This window comes from Leptodactylus fuscus, chromosome 3, assembly GCF_031893055.1.
Source record: "Leptodactylus fuscus isolate aLepFus1 chromosome 3, aLepFus1.hap2, whole genome shotgun sequence".
NCBI lineage: Eukaryota > Metazoa > Chordata > Amphibia > Anura > Leptodactylidae > Leptodactylus > Leptodactylus fuscus.
This window is the reverse complement of record NC_134267.1, coordinates 24,592,693-24,616,478: the sequence shown is the minus strand read 5'-3', so window position 1 is coordinate 24,616,478 and position 23,786 is coordinate 24,592,693. Positions and strand designations below refer to the sequence as shown.

At 48.3% G+C, this 23,786-nt stretch overlaps 1 protein-coding gene across 2 annotated transcripts in view; it reads right to left on the bottom strand.

Moving 5' to 3' along the window:
- Positions 1-8,601: 8,601 nt before the first annotated feature.
- The window catches only part of LOC142197150 (uncharacterized), a 52,351-nt gene continuing 37,166 nt past the window's right edge, over positions 8,602-23,786 (bottom strand). For both annotated transcript variants that reach the window (XM_075267245.1, XM_075267246.1), the window contains exon 6: positions 8,602-11,238. In XM_075267245.1, the coding sequence (XP_075123346.1) occupies positions 11,110-11,238 (129 nt within the window). In that variant the 3' untranslated portion in view covers positions 8,602-11,109. The remainder of the gene's footprint in view (positions 11,239-23,786) is intronic.

The window sequence follows — 23,786 nt, the reverse complement described above, 5'->3', positions numbered from 1 at the left end:
CTCCTTCACAGAGCGCATCCCTCCTCTTCATCCACCTCCACAGAGCACTCCCCTGCTCCTCCTCTGCAGCATGTTCCCCCCTCTGCAGAGCGATCCCCTACTCTGCAGCGTATACGTCCTCTTCCGCCGTAGTGCGCACCCCTACTCCTCCACAGAGTGTTCCCCTCCTCCACAGAGCACATCCCTCCTCCTCCTCCTCCGCAGAGCACACCCTTCCTCCTCCACCGCAGAGCACTCCCCCCTCCTCCACAGAGCACATCCCTCCTCCTCTTCCTCCGCAGAGCATTCCCTTCCTCCTCCTCCTCCGCAGAGCACACCCTTCCTCCTCCACCGCAGAGCACTCCCCCCTCCTCCACAGAGCACTCCCCTGCTCCTCCTCTGCGCGCACCCCTATAAATACACGGCCTGTTACCTCACCTCCATACTCTGGCTGGTTCTGACCTCCAGGAAGTGCTGCAGCGCCTCCATATGGTTCTCTTCCCATAGGCCGGGATGGCTGAGAATCGGGACTGTAATAAAACAAAGTCTTTGGCAGCTGCAGACGGGTCTATAAATAGGGGGGCTTTATAATGGGGCGCACAGGCCCCATGTACATCGCGTACAGTAAGGAGAGCGGGGGATAGGGCATGTGGTAGTGATTGTCACCGCCATGGCTGCCCCAAAACACAACTGGCTCATACTGTAGTGATTGTGATGACCGGAGTTTAGAGACCGGGGGCAAATCAGACCCAGGGACAAGTACCAGGGGAAGGAGGAATGGGGGGGACATACCAATTCTTAACCGCCGGGGCCCTGGGCCACTGTCATTTTCAGGGTGGCCATGCTCCCTTTTATTGATGCCCCCCATCCTAGTGAATGTAGGCCTCTTATGTTAATATCCCCCAATAACCAAAAGCCCCCCCCCTTATTCCTCCCTAAGCCCCCCCTCCCCTATAAATACCCCTCAATGTCCCGATACCTCCTGACTTCCCTTCCTCCGATCCCCTAGCGTGCAGTCTGTGATCTAGAAGGAGCCGGGACCACCAGGACATTAAGGTGACGGCCGCAAAATCACATACAGAACAGCGGATAGAAAAATCTACAATCAGGAAATAAAAACTGATCAGAAGGAAGTCGCAGATTTCACATACCTGACATTCCCTTTAAGTGTCCGGCCCACAGATTTTGCTTTTTCCCCTTTAAGCCACTTTATGTCTAAATTACAAAAAACTGCAAAACCTCGAACCCGAAAAATGCAGAATAATCAATAAATCTGCAGCTCTCAGGGAATGATGGGAGTTGTAGTTCTTGTCTGCTGGGGATCCATAACTTGCTCAGTTTTGCTGACAAGGAGAATAAATCCAGCAGGTGGCGCTGTGAGACCCTGCAGGTATAGGAGCGGTAGTCATGTGTAGGGTATACAGCACAGTGTATACTACAGATTAACCCCCCAGCTGCTGCAAGACTACAACCACCATCGTATGTATGAGGATCAGCGGGGGGTCCCAGTGGCCCTAAATCCTCTCAGGTGTAGTGCCCCTCCCCCACTTGTCCCCCCAGTGCAGTAAAACCAGCACTGGCAATAATACATTTCTAGCTATACCGGCCACTGCCAGCAGAGAGCAGAGTAAGGGCATGTTCACATGTTCCAAAAATGCTGCAAATTTCCCTTGCAGATTGCACACCAAAATTCTGCAGCAGTAAAGCAGATGAGAGATCAACAAATCTGTTGCTGCAAAAAAAAAAAAAAAAAATTCTAGCGTATAAATTGTGCAAAAAAATCCTTTTATCTCATAATAAAGAAATCTTCAGCAAGCCCACCCCCCTCAACTTGCTCCTCCTCCTCACTGGCTGCAGCAGGAGCTTCCCCCCAAGTATAACAATGAGATCATTGTTGGATGGAACAGATCATCTGGAGATTAACCCCCTGCAACTGGGTATTGGCCATATGCAATGAGATCACGAGGACTCGCAGCAGTGGGTTACTTTATGGCTTTATTCCAGCCAATATGTTACTCACCTATCCAGGGGACGCTGCACAGTATGTCAAGGTCCACGTTAGCGTCCGGACATGTGTGCCAAATTTGCAACACTTTTGTCACCTCTTCTTCTACTTCCTGTGTGGGCGTGGCCTGTGTAGAATAGAGAGGAATCTCCTGCACAGCACATCTTGTGGCCATGTTGTGTAAGTGCATGTGGTGAGATGGTGGTCACCCGGACAGAGAGATGAGTGGTTGTTAGGCGACATGAGCAGGAATAGGGGAAATGACTGTCAGTCTTTGTAGGGCTGTGATACTAAGTGCTCGTTCCAGAGGGGTCATGTAAAGCCCATACAAGGGTTAATGAGCGCTGCTCTGGAGGCTTCCGCTTCATTACTAGAACTGCCTGGATTTGTACATGAAGCCTCTACCAGGGATACGCGGAGTCTGCTGGAGGGGGCGCAGACAGAGCCAGAAATGTAGATTATGTAACATACTATAAATTTGTTAGTGTTTCGGGGCCAGCTGGCTGCGGCGAGGAGAGAAGTCAAGCGAGGCGAAGCTACAGGGCATGGCGTGTTAAAGGTGCCTTGTGTGACACGGGGTTAGAATTGGGGGTGACCCCGGGGGCGATAATAAAATATTACACTCTCACTGACTGACTGATGTAATGGCCTGGGAAGGGATTAAAGATGTGCAACTGCATTCACTATTAGGAAGGTGAGACAACCCCGCTGTAGTAGGGGCAGTAGGTCTGGGGTCTGTAGTAGGGGCAGTAAGGCCCGGGGTCTGTAGTAGGGGCAGGATGGTCTGGGGTCTGTAGTAGACGCAGTAGGTCCGGGGTCTGTAGTAGAGGCAGTATGGTCTGGGGTCTGTAGTAGACGCAGTAGGTCCGGGGTCTGTAGTAGGGGCAGTATGGTCTGGGGTCTGTAGTAGGGGCAGTAGGTCTGGGGTCTGTAGTAGAGGCAGTATGGTCTGGGGTCTGTAGTAGACGCAGTAGGTCCGGGGTCTGTAGTAGAGGCAGTATGGTCTGGGGTCTGTAGTAGACGCAGTAGGTCCGGGGTCTGTAGTAGGGGCAGTATGGTCTGGGGTCTGTAGTAGGGGCAGTAGGTCTGGGGTCTGTAGTAGAGGCAGTATGGTCTGGGGTCTGTAGTAGACGCAGTAGGTCCGGGGTCTGTAGTAGAGGCAGTATGGTCTGGGGTCTGTAGTAGGGGCAGTAGGTCTGGGGTTTGTAGTAGGGGCAGTAGGTCTGGGGTTTGTAGTAGGGGCAGTATGGTCTGCGGTCTGTAGTAGGGGCAGTAGGTCTGGGGTTTGTAGTAGGGGCAGTATGGTCTGCGGTCTGTAGTAGAGGCAGTAGGTCTGGGGCCTTTAGTAGGGGCAGTATGGTCTGGGGTCTGTAGTAGTGGCAGTATGGTCTGGGGTCTGTAGTAGGGGCAGTAGGTCTGGGGTCTGTAGTAGGGGCAGTATGGTCTGGGGTCTTTAGTAGAGACAGGATGGTCTGGGGTCTGTAGTAGAGGCAGTAGGTCCGGGGTCTGTAGTAGGGGCAGTAGGTTTGGGGTCTGTAGTAGGGGCAGTAGGTCTGGGGTCTGTAGTAGAGGCAGTAGGTCTGGGGCCTTTAGTAGGGGCAGTATGGTCTGGGGTCTGTAGTAGGGGCAGTATGGTCTGGGGTCTGTAGTAGAGGCAGTAGGTCTGGGGCCTTTAGTAGGGGCAGTATGGTCCGGGGTCTGTAGTAGGGGCAGTATGGTCCGGGGCCTGTAGTAGAGACAGGATGGTCTGGGGTCTGTAGTAGGGGCAGTAGGTCCGGGGTCTGTAGTAGGGGCAGTAGGTTTGGGGTCTGTAGTAGGGGCAGTATGGTCTGTAGTAGAGGCAGTAGGTCTGGGGTCTGTAGTAGAGGCAGTAGGTCTGGGGCCTTTAGTAGGGGCAGTATGGTCCGGGGTCTGTAGTAGGGGCAGTAGGTCTGGGGTCTGTAGTAGGGGCAGTATGGTCCGGGGTCTGTAGTAGGGGCAGTAGGTCTGGGGTCTGTAGTAGGGGCAGTATGGTCCGGGGTCTGTAGTAGGGGCAGTATGGTCCGGGGTCTGTAGTAGGGGCAGTATGGTCCGGGGTCTGTAGTAGGGGCAGTAGGTCTGGGGTTTGTAGTAGGGGCAGTAGGTCTGGGGTTTGTAGTAGGGGCAGTATGGTCTGCGGTCTGTAGTAGGGGCAGTAGGTCTGGGGTCTGTAGTAGAGGCAGTAGGTCTGGGGCCTTTAGTAGGGGCAGTATGGTCTGGGGTCTTTAGTAGGGGCAGTATGGTCTGGGGTCTGTAGTAGGGGCAGTAGGTCTGGGGTCTGTAGTAGGGGCAGTATGGTCTGGGGTCTGTAGTAGAGGCAGTAGGTCTGGGGCCTTTAGTAGGGGCAGTATGGTCTGGGGTCTGTAGTAGGGGCAGTAGGTCTGGGGTCTGTAGTAGGGGCAGTATGGTCTGGGGTTTGTAGTAGGGGCAGTATGGTCTGGGGTCTGTAGTAGGGGCAGTATGGTCTGGGTTCTGTAGTAGGGGCAGTAAGTCTGGGGTCTTTGAGGTCTCTGATAAGCGTCAGTATAGAAGCTGTAACTACATCGGGCCTAGTATCTTCCCCAGGACCACAGAACTTAGTGAAACTAGCCCTGTAAAAACCAATATGGCCGACAATGGTGATTAGTGGACGGTAGAATCGATGTGACTGCTGTACAGGAGACTGCTCCTCCGTACCGCACAGACTTGTTCTACATTCTTCAGATCCATGAAGCCTGAGAACAGGACACCAAGCAGCAAAGGATAGAAGGGGCGGGGCTACACCTCTAAGGGGTGGGGCTTCTCAATAACCAGGAGCAGTAAATATATATCTATATATACACACACACCCATGTTATACCATCAGTGCTCCAACAAACAGATGGTACATTGCATACGATGACATCACTGCATACGATGACATCACTCTATACAGGAGATCTATACCACACTACAGAATAACATGAAGCACTCCTGAGATAGCGCCATCTAGTGCAGGGTACTTATTCCTCTGATATGACCCGGTTTTCACAGAAATATGGTCACATGACCCCTATAAATAATTACGTGTCCCCTTATAATTTACCTCAGACCTAGTATAGCGGTCAGGAGCCGCCGCCACCTATACGGCACGTTTCAGATGTTGAGCCTTCTTCGGTGTCTCAGGACACATGGAGCAGTATTACTGGTAGGCCTCGGCCTTGCTGATCAGCCATTGGGGCACTATAAGGCCCAGCATGCCCTGTTTTGTATGCAGAGACAAGTCCCCCCCCCCCCCACTCCCCAGGGCCTGAGGCTCAATGTCTCCGTTCACACCCAGGCAGGATCCGCACATCTGTCAGTCAGCCGCTCTGATGGTTTATTGAGGGCCAAACCCCACCGTGCGCCCCCGCTCACACAGCTGCCGGAGCCCCCGCACACACAATGAGCGTTTCGAGGGAGGTTTTGGAGCGGCAGAGTTCTCAGAACTGAATAGGACAATGTGGACTTGAAATGAGAACCAGCCGGGGCGCGGGTGCGTCACGATTTTCTGCTTGACAGGCTGTATAAAAGCCACACTGAATATTTAATAGGGCCCTGCACCCAGGAGCCGCCGCCTGTCACCTAGTGTGAACTGCTGGCTGACAACGAGAGTCACGCAGGAGGGTCAGGCAGCGGCGGTATCCAACCTCATGGCCGCCATCTGTAGGATCTCTGCTTGCTGGGGTGACCAGAGGCCAAACCGCCGACCCCAACTCCTCAGCCCTGGTCACCGGCACATTATCACTGCATGACAGGTACAACTATAGAGGGGCCCCGGCCCTGCAGTCTGAGGGGGCCCATATAGAGACCAGTACTATACAGTTACCCCTCATGCTGTTGCACTGTAACAAACCCTCAGCGGTGTGAGCAGAACTAGAGCAGGAGGACTTGGATGTAAACCATTAAAGGGGTCTCCAGGACTTCTACACTGGTGGCCTGTCCTTAGGGTACGTCATCAATACGTGTTCAGCAGGGGATCTGGCGCCTGGGACCCTTAATGATGACGTCGCATTCATTGGTCACTTTGGACAGCAGCAATTCAGTCCCATTCAAAGAAATTGGGCCGAGCTGCAATACCAAGTACAACCACTATACAATGTAGGGCGCTGTGCTTGGTATTGGGTGAAGAGACCACAGTCCTCACCTAAATGCTGCAGCTTCTTCAACCAGCTGATCAGGGGTGCAAGGTGTAGGACCCTGCACAAATCACATAGGTCATCAATGTATAAGTCACAGAAAAATCCCTTTAAATGTTGCCATTCAATAACAGCAAGGGGCTTCTTATATCACTTAAAGGTACTTTTAAAGGAGTTGGACAGGATTAGAGTGCCACCCACTCCACAGGTTATGTGTGATATTGCAGCACAGCTCTGCTTACCAAACACAACCCAAGGGCGGTTGTGGCACCTTTAACCCCTTCTATTCTACCAATCAATACCCCTAAGCAGTCAAAATATTTGGATTCTGGTCACTAAAGGACTTGCACAGGGTTAAAGAAACATGGCTGCTCTATTCTACAGACAGCGCCATCCCTGTCCATGGGTTACGTGTCATACTGCAACTGGACTCTATAGGAGTGACTGGACCTGAGCTGCAATACCACACACAACCTTCAGACAGGGGTGGCACTGTTTCAGGAAGAAAGCAGCCATGTTTCCAGCCATAAACATCACCTTTAAATTGAGATGTCTTTTCCACTGTAGAAACTCTGTATATTAATCACTGTCAGCCATCTTTACACTTATTCGTATCTTCCTGTCACTTCTTAGTTTATTCTGCCTATTATGTTCATTCAAGTTGCTTAGCAACCACATGACTTCCTGTCTGGGTGACCACATGTTCAGAGCTGGTCACAGGAAGTTCTCTCTTCTATACAGGAGACTGCCTCTACATCTTACACAGACCTGTTTCCGTTATCTGTACTATACAGGAGACCGCTTCTCCATTTTACACAGGTTTGTTTCAGTTCTCTCTATTCTATACATGAGACTGCTTCTCCTTCTTACACAGACCTATTTCATTTCTCTCGTTTATACAGGAGACTGCCTCTCCGCCTTACTTTGACTTGTTTCATTTCGCTCTACTCTATGCAGGAGACTGCTCTTACATCTTACATTCGCTTGTTTCAGTTCTCTCTACTCCAGTGATTTTCAACCTTTTTTGAGCCGCGGCACACTTTTTACACTTAAAAATCCCGGGGCACACCACCAACCAAAATGGCACAAAATGACACTAAAACAGTACATATTATACATATAGTTAATAATATAGATTCTAAATGTATTTATACTCAGTGTGAAACCTGGGCCTGTTTCGATGAACACAAAATTTCATTATCATTCATTATCTGTCCCCAGATTCATGTCCTCTCCATGTCTGCCCCCAGATTCATGTCTCCTCTATCTGTGTCCCCAGATTCATGTCCTCTCCATGTCTGCCCCCAGATTCATGTCTCCTCTATCTGTGTCCCCAGATTCATGTCCCCTCCATGTCTGCCCCCAGATTCATGTCCCCTCCATGTCTGCCCCCAGATTCATGTCCCCTCTATCTGTGTCCCCAGATTCATGTCCCCCCTCCATCTCTGTCCCCAGATTCATGTCCTCTCCATGTCTGTCCCCAGATTCATGTCCTCTCCATGTCTGCCCCCAGATTCATGTCCCCCCTCCATCTCTGTCCCCAGATTCATGTCCTCTCCATGTCTGTCCCCAGATTCATGTCCCCTCCATCTGTGCAGACAGTGTACACATTAGACTTACCTTTCTCCTCGTTCCCTCGCTGCTCTCTCTCTCTCTCCGCAGTCTTGCTAACAGTTAGAGACGCGATGTGATGACGTAGCCAGACTACGGAGAGAGAGAGAGCGGCGAGAAGAACGAAGGGAACGAGGAGAAAGGCAAGTGTAATTGGGGAACTTTCCCCGCGGCACACCCGACCATGTGTCACGGCACACTGGTTGAAAATCACTGCTCTACTCTATAGAAGAGACCGCCCCTCCGTCTTACATTGGCTTGTTTCACTTCTCTACCTATACAGGAGACTGCCTCTCCGTCTTATATTGGCTTGTATCACGTCTCTCTATTGTATACAGGAGACCACCTTTCTGTCTTTCATTGGCTTGTTTCAGTTCTCTATTCTATATAGGAGACTGCTTCTCCATCTTACATTGACTTGTATCATGTATCTCTATTGTATACAGGGGACCACCTCTCTGTCTTTCATTGGCTTGTTTCAGTTCTCTATTCTATATAAGAGACTGCCTCTCCATCTTACATTGACTTGTATCATGTATCTCTATTGTATACAGGAGACCACCTCTCTGTCTTTCATTGGCTTGTTTCAGTTCTCTATTCTATATAGGAGACTGCCTCTCCATCTTACATGGACTTGTATCAGTTCTCTCTATTCTCTACAGGAGACTGCTTCTTCCTCTTACACCGGCTTGTTTCCCTGTGCACTCATAAGCATCAGTCCATAGCAACCAATCACATCGCAGCTTTCATGTCTTACAGAGCTCTTAGAAAATGGAAGCTGCGCTGTGATTGGCTGCTATAGACAACACAGACATGGCAGTAACAAAAACAGAGGCAGCGGAGGTCAGGACGGGTTGTCTTTGCATTTTATTGAAGCCTTTCGGATAGAAGAAGTGGTTTACCTAGGGGTTTAGTAGCCGTTGTTACACTAGAAAAGCTCTTACAAGTAGAAACATCGACACACCTGTCTTACAAAAATACGTGTACAAAAATAATTTTGCAACTATGAAAGTGTGTGTGTGTGTCACAAGTCACCACCGACTAGTCACAGGAGCCGACCGACGCAAGAGCGTCATTATACAACCGCACCAAAGCGTGTTACTCCATGGGTTGCCAATGGCCTATTCAGCAACGTTGGAAGATACCACTGAGAAAGGGGGAGTCAACCATTTACTATAGAGGATATATCCAGACCACTGACCAGTCAAAGAGTAATTTAGTCTCCTGGATACAAGACTGGACAATTTCACCATCTGTTCTCTGTGGTCGTAAGCCACTTTTGCACACCACCACTAGGGGTCAGTGTTAGATCTGCAATACCACAGACTGGCTCTGCACTCGGCACAGACTTGTTTTCATGTCACCCCTTTACATACTGCACATGCTGAAACAATGTGAAATTTTTGTCACAGCAAATACTTTCTCATAGGACAGTCAATGCAGATTTAAAGGGAATGTGTCACCAGAAATCAGATCACCCTAGGCCCACATATTGATAGGTTAGGGTCACCTGAAAAAAACGCTGTGTTCCCCTCGTAAATCGCTGCCCCCGTTGCAGAGATATCGCTGCTTCTGTAAATATGCAAATGACCTTATAGAGCAATGGCGGCGCCCTGGTTCTTACAAAAATGACAATATCTCAGCAACAGAGGCCGCGATTCACAAGGGGAAAACTGCGTTTGATTCAGGTGACCCTACCCTATTTATCTTTGGGGTGAGTTGATGTGCTGAATCCGGTGACACACTCCCTTTAAGGTCTAGGACTTTGGGTCTCTACCACTATCCTGAACAAATGGGTGACTTACAATAGCTGGCCGCATCTCACAACAGATAAGATGGCTTCAAGGCCGAGCAGAGACAAAGTGATCTGGCCGTGACTAAGGGCGAGGCAAAATTAAAAGGAGCTTTGGTCATGTTGCAAAAATTTTTCTTTACACATCTGGTAATGATTACGTAGGATACTGTATGATCCATTCACCACCAGAGCTGCTTCCAGAATTGTGATCATAATCACCTTTCTAGTTCATTGTGTGCACAGACTTCTGTGTGATGCATTATGGGGAACGGATTGTGCACTCAGCAGACACCATAGCTTCACGCAGAAAATACTCCATCTCCCACAATGCAATTTACTACAGTTCAGTGCATTCTAAAAAAAAAAAGTCTTAATGCTGCTTCGGGTGTGACTGGAGGATAAGACATAATATAACCAAAGCTTAGTACAAGTCTTTGTAAAGATCCTCATTGCTACATGAAGAGGAAATTACTCACGAGAGATCTGGAGACTGGATATATATAAATCTGCTGAATAAGCGGCCATAATCCAGACTCGCTGATGTAATGATACTCGGGGCGGTATATAGCTGCACACCCGGGTACAGATGGAGGACTCATCTCATGTCTGGCACTAATGCAATATCCTGACAATTCCCTTTGGTGGTGGAGGTGCGCCCAAGCTACCAGAAAATTTTTAGCAAATTTTTGAAAAAAGTTACATTCAGGTGTTGCAGCCATATTGGAAAACTGCAACAAAAAAACCAATCATATAAAACAACAAACGATTTACAATGTGCGACAACGAGCCAATGGTCTCCATCATAGACAATGGGACGATGGAAATTTTGGTAGCACTTCCTAGTTACTAAAAATTGCCTGTGTAGCTTAGGCCTAGGTTGAGTTTTCTCGCCGGCGTTGCCGATTCTCGAAGGATGTTACTTTGGGTTACAATTTGGCCACAGTCCTTATTGTCGAAGACTATACTGAATTATCGTAAAGGCTAGAGAAGACACATAGTCTCTTCGTTATATAATGAGGCCACAAGCGGAGGGGTAACGGGCCTGACGGCGCTCTTGTCAGCCGCCTTAGGTCCTGGCCTACAGAGATGTCCGGTCAACAAGAACAACCATAAAGCACAGTCCTTTGGAACAAAACACGTCATCATCTTCGTCATCTTTCATACGCCAGACTGGCACACATTCAAGCATCGATACTGCCAAGACGATGGACGGGAACTCGATTTCGCTTCTCTCCCATGGTCCTCAGTCACCGACGTCTTCATCCTTCTAATACGGTAGCCCAAGAACTACACGACTAACATGGGTCCTACTCTACTGAAGATATAAAGCTTCTTCTACCCAATGCCACCACTTAGCCGTAGACATCCAACACGTTCTCCTTCCTCCTGAAGTCCTTGCTGATGCAATGATGGTGCTGGTACATGACTAGGAGCACTGAGCAGAATATCGAATATGAAAAATATATATATATATATATTGCTTTGTTTAGTAAGGGGTTGTGCTGCAGACGGCTGGTCTACGGGTGAGTGTCCTGAGATAATTATCATCTTCCAGAGTCTTCTTGTTAATAGGCACATGACGGTTCTTCGACAGCAACTATTGGGCTGATAGGCTTTACGGTGCTAAGGGAACGGAACGCAAATATTGCCGGGTCGTAGACGAAATGTGGAGGTTGTCGGCTGCCGTTGATACTCTGAAAATAAAGAAGAAACAAGACTGGATGAGTTTGCGTGCCAAAAATTGGCCAAAGATGATGAGCTGGAGATGAGGTCTCCACCAACTCTAGAGACGCTGAAGAACACCCAAAACCCTTTAGCTGGAATCTAAGCGACATCCAGGGGTGTAACTAAAAGCACCCGGGACCCTTACCCACCATCTACTAGGTACCATTTATAATACTGGTGTCCTCGTATGTGCAAGAATGAGCTTTGGGACCCTTTAGGCTTCGAGGCCCTGGTGCAACTGAACCCCCTGAATCTCCATATCTTCATAAGTGTTGTTGTTCTATGGCATCCGGACCCAGTGCTGTGGCGCCGGGCGCTGGACGTGAGCAGGTATACAGGTTGGTGGCTATAAACAGGGCGACATCTGGTGAAACCAGGTGAACTGACAAGTCTCCTTAGCTTAAGACTTCCCCTTTAAGGGCATTTCTTTGCTCGCTTTGCTATATGACATACAGTTTTGTCTACATTGCATTTTCATAGCACATACAACACCATTAATAAGCAAGTTTTTCTGCACATTTTGCCACTAGGGGGCGCTGTTCCACCGAGCCTAAGGATGATATATTCAGTTGCAATCCGTGACCTTATCTGCAGATCATCTCCTGTTTTTTACTAACCCAAGACATTAATATAATTTACTGAAATTTCCTAGAAAAATCTGAACACCCTATAAATAAACACTTGGCTCTGGTATTCGATGAGCTCGTCCAATAGTGCGGCGGCCGAGCCAAGCGCGTTCATTCACTCCGCACGGTGAAAGGTTTTCAATGTGTTCTTGGATGTTTTGGAGATAAACTATAAAATGAGGCTCATTGTGGTCCTCCCATTGTAATAGGAAGCTCGGATTTATTGTATAAGGAAGGAAATACCTCCGGGGCCCCGAGTCCTGGACGAGACCTCCACATGTGGCCCATGTAAGCGCCGTGATTTATGGGCCATAGACAAAGGTCCTATTAAACTTTTACTTGGATGAGATGTGAGGAAGGAACTTGTAGTCATCTCATTCCTTGGCGTACTTGTGCCCGACCTCTCCGAAAAAGCAATTACTGGCACACCTACCACAGAAGACGTCTGGGGAGAACCTGGTGCCAAAAAGTATATGTTGCCCACGTATCGATTTCCAGGACTGGTGCATGGGCGATGGGTACCTAGCTGAGCGGCTACACCTGGTTCTTTGAGGAACTTTACCTCTGCCTTGGCCAAGCAACATGGACCATAAGATTAGGTGGCAGAAGACTGGAAAGTCCATTAGGTCCGATGCCCAAATTTTAAGGGCTATGTTTTACATCAGGAATGACGTGGTACATAGTTAGGGCAGGGGACAATGTCAAATATTTGCAGGGTTGGGTATTCTGCAGGTTAATGGTTTTCTAGTTTACGCAACCCTTGGGCATGTGCCAGGGACCACTTTGCAGGTTAATGGTTTCCTAGACAAAGTGGTCCCCAACACATGCCCAAGGGATAGGTAAACCAACCGTAACCTGCCAAGTGATCCCCAAGGGTTTGGTGGACTGTCTATCCAACCATAGTCTGTCAATTGATCTATGCCACATACCCATGATTTCTTGGTGGTGATCCAAGCCCCAACTATGCACCAGGCCTGATGCAAGAATGTGGCCCTCAAATCAAACCTATTGTCACACAAGGGCCCACTAAGACCAAAAGCCAGCCCTACGCCTGCTGTTGTGCCGTCCCACTATACATTGGTGGCAGCTACATGCACTCCACCCCTAGTATCATATCTTAGGCAGCATCTCTCCACCAGGATAGCAGGAGTTAAATCACCATCTAGATGTTTGGCACTTAATACAACCTTCATATTTGGGACCCTCCAATCTGTAGCAGTGGTGACCGCTTTATGAGGCAGGGGGTCCTTTGCCCTCCGTCAGATTGCTGTACCTTGACTTGAAATCAGTTTCACATCAGGTTTTTGGTTCAGCCAGGTATCGTCCAGTTGGTCGTGAGCCAAGACCTGAGCTGGCATAGACTAAAGCAGAGGCGACCCCCGTGCGATGCCAATGAGGACAGAATACCACCCCAGAAGACCTGGCACAAAGTTGCCAAGTAACAGAGCACAAAACACTCGGCATCTGCGGCCAAACCAGTGAGGACTATAAAGGCTTGTAGTGAGCGCGGCCCAGTCCTGGATACTCTTCAATAGCAGAAATGTTCAGGATAAAGCGGCGTCGCTGAGCTACGGTTTACGGCTCTGGCAGAGAAATGGATTGCAAAAATCCCTCAAGGTCTACGCCAGGACGGCCATACTGGGAGAAGGCTACGGCTCCTGCAACTTTACACTGGTATTTCCTAATACACCGGTTATCCTTTAATGCTCTTGAATTGCATTATGCATTTTTACTCCAGTCACTTCCAAAGCTGCATTTAAAATCTTGGTCACTTTTTTTGCATATCCTTTTGGTTTACCCAGATTTTTTCTGCAATGAGTTTGTACAGCAGTGGACGGCCGTCTGTGGCTCTTCAGTACACCCGGACAGGTGGTGCCCGGGCTGGGACTTGTAGTCCCTACAGTCTGGAGAGTCTGAAGCTGCAAACCACTCAATGTAAATCCATAAGGCTAGGGTGAGGGGTCCCCAGTATAGATAGGGCACCCAGGGTCAGGATCTAACACTACACTTCTGCACTGCCCATTTGTACCCCTGGCATACCCTCTAGCAGAGGCATCTACTGAACACGGGCAACAAAAAGCCCCATTGTGTTGGTGAAATCTTTAGATTGTATGCCATTTCATAGAGTCTGAGCTGTATACAGTTTATTATATAGAGTTGCCTAGTGGCCAATTGTGTTACTACAATTTGATAATATGATTTTATTGTGTATAGGACCTTTGGGTCACATGACCATTCTCTGCAGATCCTTAGAGAGTAGAGGTTTACTGTGCAGATGGATTGAGCTTCTCCAGGACAACGACCAACCCACATGGGGCTCCAGACGCCATGATGATCAACCTCTATGGTATATATACCCATGCCCCTCTGGACTGATGCATTTGCAACCTCTTGAGCCCCACTTCCCACCCCAAGAGCTCCATAGTGGTCACATGATCTATATCTATAGTATGTATACCTTTCCACCTTATGACCTGGGATTTGCAACCTCTGCACCCCCTATTACCCACTTGGGCACTCTCTAAGCATATACGTGGTCTGCCTCTACAATATGTATACCCCTGACCCTTACCCCCTGGCTGTATTTACAAGCTCGGCACCCCCAGGTGATACAGTAAGTACCCGGTGCAGGTTATTCTAGTGCAGGGTCTTCGTTCTTGACGGATCTGGCACGACTTTTCCTTTGCCAGGTGAGTCGGAGAAGAATGTCCATTGCGTGCGTCGTTCGGCCCAGTTTTATCACCGCAATTAAAATCGTAGATAAAGGCCGGGGAGCGACGCGCGGGCCGAGGTCATTACCCAGGATGCCGTTCTGCCTTAAATTACAGGTTTGAGCTTGAACTTCAAAGACAGACGCTTCTGGCACTGGCAGTCTCCTAGAGAACGGAGCTCCTATTGTTGCGCTGCCAAGTCCGTCTATGGCCTCGACTTCAAAAACAAAAGCAGGGATAAATGGCAGGCAATTTGCTCGCAGGATCTCCCCTCGCAGCCTGGTTACGGCGAGGCCTGTGCGGACGGCGCAGGACACGCTCAACAGCAGATCTATGACTTGGATGTAGATCAATGACTTGGATGTCCTGGCCAGCTGGGGAACACTTAACCCCCCTGCCCCGGTCGCTTTCTTCTAGAGCCAGCCCCTATTGTTGACCCACATAATTCTCCCCAAAAACTGGGCCGGTTCTCAATGAACGATCTTCTGAAATGGACTTCACCGCACCTAGATATCATCTTCTTAGAATGAGCCGGCACTGTGCAAATACTAATTTGGAGTTGCGCTTAGTTTTCTACTCTAGTCACATCCAGAGCTGCATTCATAGTGCCGCTGAATTTCAAAATCTCTCTGCTGCCCCTGCTGGTTCACGGTCTGAACAACAAGACCTACTTTGGAGCATTCTGATAGACATTGCCAAGATATAACAAAGGGATAAGGGGCAGCGGCAACGCGGACCAGAAAAACTTACCTATATAGCAAGAGGGGAGTGGGGGGACAGCTTACACCCCTACCTGTAAGTAAGTGTGTGCAGTGTATTATGGGATTTTGGCTATACATGGGGTAAATGTTCATGATTTCCAAATGCCAGCTGAAATTCTGATTGCAGCTTTGGCTGTGACTAGAGTATAATGGATGATCAGTGTAGGAGAAGTGAGAACAGTATTTGCAAAATGACTCAACATTAGACGGAGATGTAGAAATTACGGTTACGTTGATGGCTTTGCCAAGTTCTGGGTGCAGCTCTGGTGGTGATTACAGTGTTAACAGCAGGGAAGCTAACCTGTAATAGGGGCAGGTTATGGGGGACTCATCCCCAGTCCATAGGGGGCAGTGTGATACAACCAGAGCTGCCATTCCCTAAAGCGGGGGCACCTACTGGACATCCACATACATAACATCATAAACGGCTCCCCAATAGGCTGGTGAATTCTTTACGTATTTGCCTAGTGGCCACTTGTGTTACTACAACTGGATAATATGCTGTTAGCGTACAGAGGACCTTTAGGACACCTGACCATTCCCTGCAGGTCCTCAGGAGCGTGGCAGATATATTGTGCGGTATTCTATTCTGGATTACTGATTATTTGTAAGTCTTGCAGAGCTCTCGCTTGGCTTACACCCAGCTTTCCTAGAGTCCTGTATGTCGCTTCCTTGTGATCTGCTGAGCTGGAGCCTGGCATGTCTGCCGAGGTTTCTTCCTCCCTTCCAGCACAGCAAATATTGAGAAACTGCATTATGAGAACTAAGGTGTTTGCTCAGCCCTGCCATTGCTTGTTTGCTTCCATTAATAACTCCTTAAAGTGACCCCGATCCTTCAGGACTGGGCCAAGGCCGTAAACTGCAATAGAGAAGTCATGTGTCGCCCTGTATGGAGCGAGTCCTCTAACGTCATCTCGGGTTTATTCCATCTTCCTGGATTATGTAGCATTCAGCATTGCATAAGTTTTCACACCCTGCACATCCGAGTGTCTATAATGATCCCGATTCTGCAGCATTGCATTGTGCAAGGTGCAGCCTCTACGGTAGACGCATGGACAGTGACCGATTTATACATTACATTGCCCCCCTGGTGCAGAGACCCCAAAAACCTGTGGAAACCTAAACTGTGAATGCAGCTTTGGATGTAACAGGAGTATAAACCAAATAACTCAGAATCAGTACAAGATGAGCAATGCAAAGTTACTCAACAATGGGTTGAACCAGAACCAGCGTATAACCCCAGCCCTACAGATATAGAGGTTACTGTCACCAGACCCAGCATATCACCCCAGCCCTGCAGATAGATAGGTTACTGTCACCAGACCCAGCATATCACCCCAGCCCTGCAGATAGATAGGTTAGTGTCACCAGACCCAGTATATCACCCCAGCCCTGCAGATAGATAGGTTACTGTCACCAGACCCAGCATATCACCCCAGCCCTGCAGATAGATAGGTTACTATCACCAGACCCAGCATATCACCCCAGCCCTGCAGATAGATAGGTTACTGTCACCAGACCCAGCACATCACCCCAGCCCTGCAGATAGATAGGTTACTGTCACCAGAACCAGCATATCACCCCAGCCCTGCAGATAGATAGGTTACTGTCACCAGACCCAGCACATCACCCCAGCCCTGCAGATAGGTTAGTGTCACCAGACCCAGCATATCACCCCAGTCCTGCAGATAGATAGGTTACTGTCACCAGACCCAGCATATCACCCCAGTCCTGCAGATAGATAGGTTACTGTCACCAGACCCAGCATATCACCCCAGTCCTGCAGATAGATAGGTTACTGTCACCAGACCCAGCATATCACCCCAGTCCTGCAGATAGATAGGTTACTGTCACCAGACCCAGCATATCACCCCAGTCCTGCAGATAGATAGGTTACTGTCACCAGACCCAGCATATCACCCCAGCCTGCAGATAGATAGGTTAGGGTCACCAGTACCAGCATATCACCCCAGACCTGCAGATAGATAGGTTAGGGTCACCAGTACCAGCATATCACCCCAGACCTGCAGATAGATAGGTTACTGTCACCAGACCCAGCATATCACCCCAGTCCTGCAGATAGATAGGTTACTGTCACCAGACCCAGCATATCACCCCAGCCCTGCAGATAGATAGGCTAGTGTCACCAGACCCAGCATATCACCCCAGCCCTGCAGATAGATAGGTTAGTGTCACCAGAACCAGCATATTACCCCAGCCCTGCAGATAGATAGGTTACTGTCACCAGACCCAGCATATCACCCCAGCCCTGCAGATAGATAGGTTAGTGTCACCAGAACCAGCATATCACCCCAGCCTGCAGATAGATAGGTTAGGGTCACCAGTACCAGCATATCACCCCAGACCTGCAGATAGATAGGTTACTGTCACCAGACCCAGCATATCACCCCAGCCCTGCAGATAGATATTTTGGTTCTGGTGACACTAACCTATCTATCTGCAGGGCTGGGGTGATATGCTGGGTCTGGTGACACTAACCTATCTATCTGCAGGGCTGGGGTGATATGCTGGGTCTGGTGACAGTAACCTATCTATCTGCAGGGCTGGGGTGATATGCTGGGGTCTGGTGACGTTCCCCTTAAATGCTGTTTTTGATGCTACACTTTATATACAGAAGTATGTGCACACCTGGGTGTATATTGGTAACGGCTTCTCTTATTCTGTCACCGCAGACTTGAACGCTCTGTTGCAATAACATACCACTACTTATTGTTCCATTTTCTGAAATGCAGGTCCCAAAAATTTAAAACTACCCCCTGATCCTGATCCCTCATCTACCGCACGTTCAGACAGGAGGCCTTCTATGGTATGTACAAAGGCGAGACCACCGGGTGGTCAAGTGCCATTCATTCCCGCGGAGACCACATCTGCACTGCTGTGGAGTCTGGTGGTGGTGACGGCTTTATCCAAGTGTAGCTGCCTACTGGCATTGTGCACTCTGATCTTGGATTGCCACAGGTGGGGACACACAAAGCTCAATCTCGTTGCGTGTGGAGATTTCTTGTTGCTTCGAGAGAGCCGGCTGTCACCAATAACAAGGGCTTCCACCTATTTGGGGCCTTGTGTTCTACCCCACATGGTAGCCCAAGACTTCACTTCCTTTAGCTTATGACTTTCACTTGATATAAAAACAAGCCGACTTGTGATCTTGCTCCCTCCTCTGCTTTCCTACATACAGTCTCCAGGCAGGAAACTAATATCAAATTCTACTCGTACAATTGTAAACAAGTAGGCCCCATGGGGCGGTGGTAACCCATTGAGAGGACCCAGAGCTTCAGCAGCGCTGCTCAGGAACGGCGTTTACATCAGCTAACTTCCAACCACATTATGTAATCCTACAAGAGTCACCAGCGGTTACTGAACTTCTACCAGTCCATGAACATCGCTGTGCCTGGAGAGGTCGTGTAGTCACAGGCTACGCGGGGACGTCTGGGGCGTGCGGCCCATTAGGCTATTGGATAATCCCTGCTACATGCAGCTGAACAAGCAGTGGGGGATATATAGATATATTATTGCCAGTGGTTGTGACTTTTCCATGCTGGTGGACAACCCTGACACGTATTTGTCCATATTTGGTCCTCCAAATCCAGGGATGAAAAATTGCCAGTAGTTGTAACTGGAATATGAAGCAACTAAACAGGTTCTATTAGATGTCCAGACAATTCCACCATAACCAATGTGGTCCTCCTTGTGGCTCCAATTGAGGCCATTCTCCTGCTATTTATATGGCGGCCATATTGGCTGTCACCTAGTCTTTTCATATTTTTTTGATATTGGGTAGAAATGCCCTTCAAGACGCCGGAAGGAACCGACTCAATAGGATTTATGACTTCTTTTTACCAGAACATCTTCATTAGCTCTTAATACACTAGATGACCCCAAGTGTAGAAAGCCAAAATTCCTCAGGGTACACTTATCTCTTAGAGGAACCGAGCCAAGACAGATCCACCTTTCCCGGAGTGTTTGCCTGAGATCAGAGCCTGTTTACCCAGCCACAGAGAATTGCACAAACCATTAGGCACACAATAGCCCATTGTAGAGCGTGCAAAACAAAAATATTGGACTGTCAGTGAACCCTCCCTCTTCATTCTTCCGACACGTTTTGGCGTGGTTATATCTAAATTTTGTTGACCTGATGTCATTAGCTGGGAACGAAGACATGGATGTGAGAGCAAGTATTATATCCACCGCACAGAAAAGTCACATCGTGTAGTAAACAGGGTTACAGAGGTGAACCTAAAGCCCCAGGACAGAGGACCTTCTTAGGTGGCCCCTAAAGCAAATGTGGCCAAAGACTGTAAACCCTCAGGCTCAGTCGTCATACTAGGTGGACATCCATATCATTCAGAATGGCCAGCAAGGGGCATCTAAATTTTCAACATCCTATGATGGTCCTATATACAGTACTTGTCAACTTTGAGAGGTTGGAGGTTTGTTCAAACCAGCAAGAACCTCACGCCTTCCAATGAACAGATGGCAGGTATCTTCTCTACAGAGACCACCAGGACCAAGCAGATGCCCTTCCAATAACAGTGACCAACATCTTTTGCTCAACTATCAGACAAAACATGACAGACGTCTTTTGAGATTATGGTGGTCTCTTATCAGAAAGCTAAAAACTTTTTCCCAACAAACAAATGGGTTTAGTCTTTTTTGAGGTATTGGGAGGGAGGGGGACATTTATTTTATATGGCTCAGAATAGGGTTAAAAACAAAAACACCCTGGTGATGACAGATTTTCCTGGAGTCCAGATCCTCCTGTTCTTCAGTGATCACCTCCAGTTGACTTCACCCCCTGGGCTCCAGATCATCTAGGTCATCAGGTATTGTCACCAGTTAGCTACATCTCCTGTGATCATGGACTCTCCTGTGATCCAAATCCTGCTGCTCTTCAGGAACAATGACCAGTTGACCTTACCTCTTGTGATCATGGACTCCCCTGATATACATATCCTTCGGCTTTTCAGGGATCATTTCCAGCTGACTTCAACCTGGTGATTATTATGAACTTTCCTGGGGTCCGGATCGTCCTGTTCTTTAGGGATCGTCTCCAGTTGACGTCACCTCCTGTAGTCATGGACTTTCCTAGGGTCCAGATCTCCTTGATCTTTAGGGATCGTATCCAGTTGACGTTACCTCCTGTGATCATGGACTTTCCTGGGGTCCAGATTCTCCTGCTCTTTAGGAATCATCTCCAGTTGACTTTACCTCCTGTAGTCATAGACTTTCCTGGGGTCCAGATCCCCGTGCTCTTTAGGGATCGTATCCAGTTGACGTTACCTCCTGTGATCATGGACTTTCCTGGGGTCCAGATTCTCCTGCTCTTTAGGAATCATCTCCAGTTGACTTTACCTCCTGTAGTCATGGACTTCCCTGGGGTCCAGATCCCCCAGCTCTTTAGGGATCGGCTCCAGTTGACTTTACCTCCTGTAGTCATAGGCTTTCCTGGGGTCCAGATCCTCCTGCTCTTCAGGGATCTCTCCATTGTTTGCAGTAATTATAAATAATCTCCAGAATGCCGTGGGTATTAAAACAAAAATGTAATATGTCAAAACAAGTTCCTGGCTGGAGACGCAAAGCCTCTGTTGTCCTAGGGAGGGAGAGAGCACATTTCTCTTGACTGAGTGGAGAGACAGGAGATAAGAAGCAGGAAACCCTTGCAAAGAGTTGGCAACAGTTCCTTCTATTTCCAGATAAGAATAGCAGAGCCGCCGTGTTCTTACTTAACATTACACAAGCTCTGCTGTATCAGGCCACATCTCCAGCCCCGGCCCCGGCCATGATGCTGGAGTATCCTTTGTCAGGGTATAAATAGCAAAAAATACAACACTGGGAAAAAAAACTTGACATCAAGAGACGGTGGAAGTGGAATGGAAATGTCCAGATAACCAAAGTGCGGAAGGTTCTACGATGGTTATAAGGGAAGGGGGTGGTAGGTAAACACATAAAACTCGCCCAAGGACCCAGACATCAAAGGTGTTGTCTATTTTTGTAGGTCTCCAGGCAGAGGTGTAGCCACAAAGGGACCAGATACATATGGGGCCTAACGTCTGAGGGGCCCAAAAACTCCTCTGCCACATAAGAGGACACCAGTTTCATAAATGGTAAGGGTCAGCCCTGGTAGAAACTCAGCATTGGGGAGCAAGAGATTCAAAGACCCAATAGCTGAGACCCCACAAAAATTCTCACCGTCTGTTGTCACTGGGGGAGCAAAAATTATTCGTTTATTTTTGGAGCTCTGAAAGGACCATAAAGTCGTCTTCCAAAGTGGAGGACTCCGACCAGAAAAAAAAGAGGGTCCTGTTCTTCTAACGTTTTTTTTTTTTTTTTTTTTTTTTTTTTTATGGTGAGCCCCATATAGGGATCACAATGTACATTTTTTTTTTCTATCAGTATGTCTTTGTAGAATGGGAGGAAATCCACGCAAACACGGGGAGAACATACAAACTCCTTGCAGATTATGTTCCTGGTGAGAGTCGAACCCAGGACTCCAGCACTGCAAGGCTGCAGTGCTAACCACTGAGCCACCGTGTTGCCCCTCTGGCCCTATAACAATTTTTTCTTATACCCTGCTTGGTCAGTGTCTGCACAGTGTCGGGTTATTCGCATTCTGGAAAGTGTACCCTGATCCAGAAAGAACCAACTACTCCATCCCAGGAGCTCAGCGAAACTGTTAGGGGCGTGTCTGTCAGCAGTCCTGCTGACTGTTTCCAAAAGCATCATGCAGAATTATGATTGCAGCTCTGAAGTCTATTTTATCGCTCAATAACTGCTCTCTCCGGCCTGGCACATGGCTTAACACAAAATAAAGGGCTTCTTTAATTTCGGACTACTCCATGGTCAGTGGGGTGTCTAAGCCATTGTGTTGGGGCTTCCGGGCTTTAATATGGACTCCATTATAAGGCAATGCTCGATTTTATGGTCAAGCCTGCATTTATTAAAAATGATGGGACTTGGTACGTAAATGGTTAACAGTGAGTGTAGCATGTGTGACCCCCCGCAGAGTCAGGAGGCCGAATTTCAGTAAGATGTGAAACTAATGGGTGCGAGATGTTTAGTACACAGCGCGGCGGCGTTGGCAGCTGCAGAGCCCGGTGATGGCACAATGATCTGCGGACAATGCAGCGAGACGTTAAACCCCGGCTCATTCCAGCCTGCAGCTGCCCCAGAATACATATTCATGACTTGAATACTTTAGGCCAAAGTACAAAAAGATGAAATGAAAGAAACATTTTCTTCCTCTTCAGATGCAAAAACATTTCCATAAGAGCCAAATAACATAATGCGGGGGCGGCGGGTGGGTTACACCGGCTGCAAAAAAAAATTCTCATTGACACAGAAAGAAGCAATAGTGTTAAAGGAGATGTGAGATGTGGTGCGCGGTGCGGTTTCTCTATGTAAGAGCCACCCACAAACAGGCCACACCTCTACCGCATCAGACTCGCAACAGTGTGCCCCTAGCAAGAATGAATTGTTACATTTTTGCTCCCTGCAGCTGCCACTAGGTGGAGCTCCCTCCTGGCGATTTATACAGATCTGATTGAGGTCAGCGGGAGCTGTACATATAAAGTGAGCTCCCCCTAGTGGTGCCAGTAAACATAGCAGGAGATCTCAATGTTCATCTCAGGAGATGCCGATGAGGTATTACGTGCCTCCTGCCTCACTAGCATAGAAATTTAACGTTGGATAACCTTATATCACCTGATTGGGTCGCACATACATAGATGGTTACCTAAAGGTATGTCAGTAAGGCAAACTCAAAAATAGCTGTACTTCTAGTTTCAAGTATTACACAAATCTCTATAAAGGAGCGGAATGGGGCATGTGTGGAGACCTGATGCCTGAATAATTTGTTGTTCAAGCTGGTAAGTTGTTGATCCTGTCCCTTTAAGGCTAGAAAGTGGGTGGGGCTTGCAGTGACAACTCATGAAGAGTTTTCTCTGAAATTAACTTTTCTCCCACAGTTTTCTCTAAAATCTCAAGGCCAAAACTGCTAAAAGTTTAGGAGGTGGCAAATGACAGATAAGTGTACCCAGAAATGAAGGTTTAGTTATAGGTGGAGTTCCCCTTTAAGATTTCTGGATTAGGGATCTCAGGTATAAGTGACTGGATAGAATCTGCACAGCTCAGGGTGTCGAGATGTAGATCAGATTCTTAAAGTTTTGGGATTTTCAGGATGAGGCTCGAACACTATAAGAAAAGTGTCTGGTATGGCGCGCCGGCGGTTTCACATCTAGGAAATCAGAGACCTCAAAATACCTCCTGGATCCCAGAACAAAAAGCCATTATTCTACCCCGGGACGGTGTTATAGGGCGGTGGGCAGAGGTAATCTCACCAAACTAGGGGCCCAGCATGAAGTATGTGCAGCCTGTCAGGAACATGTATGAGACACCAGAT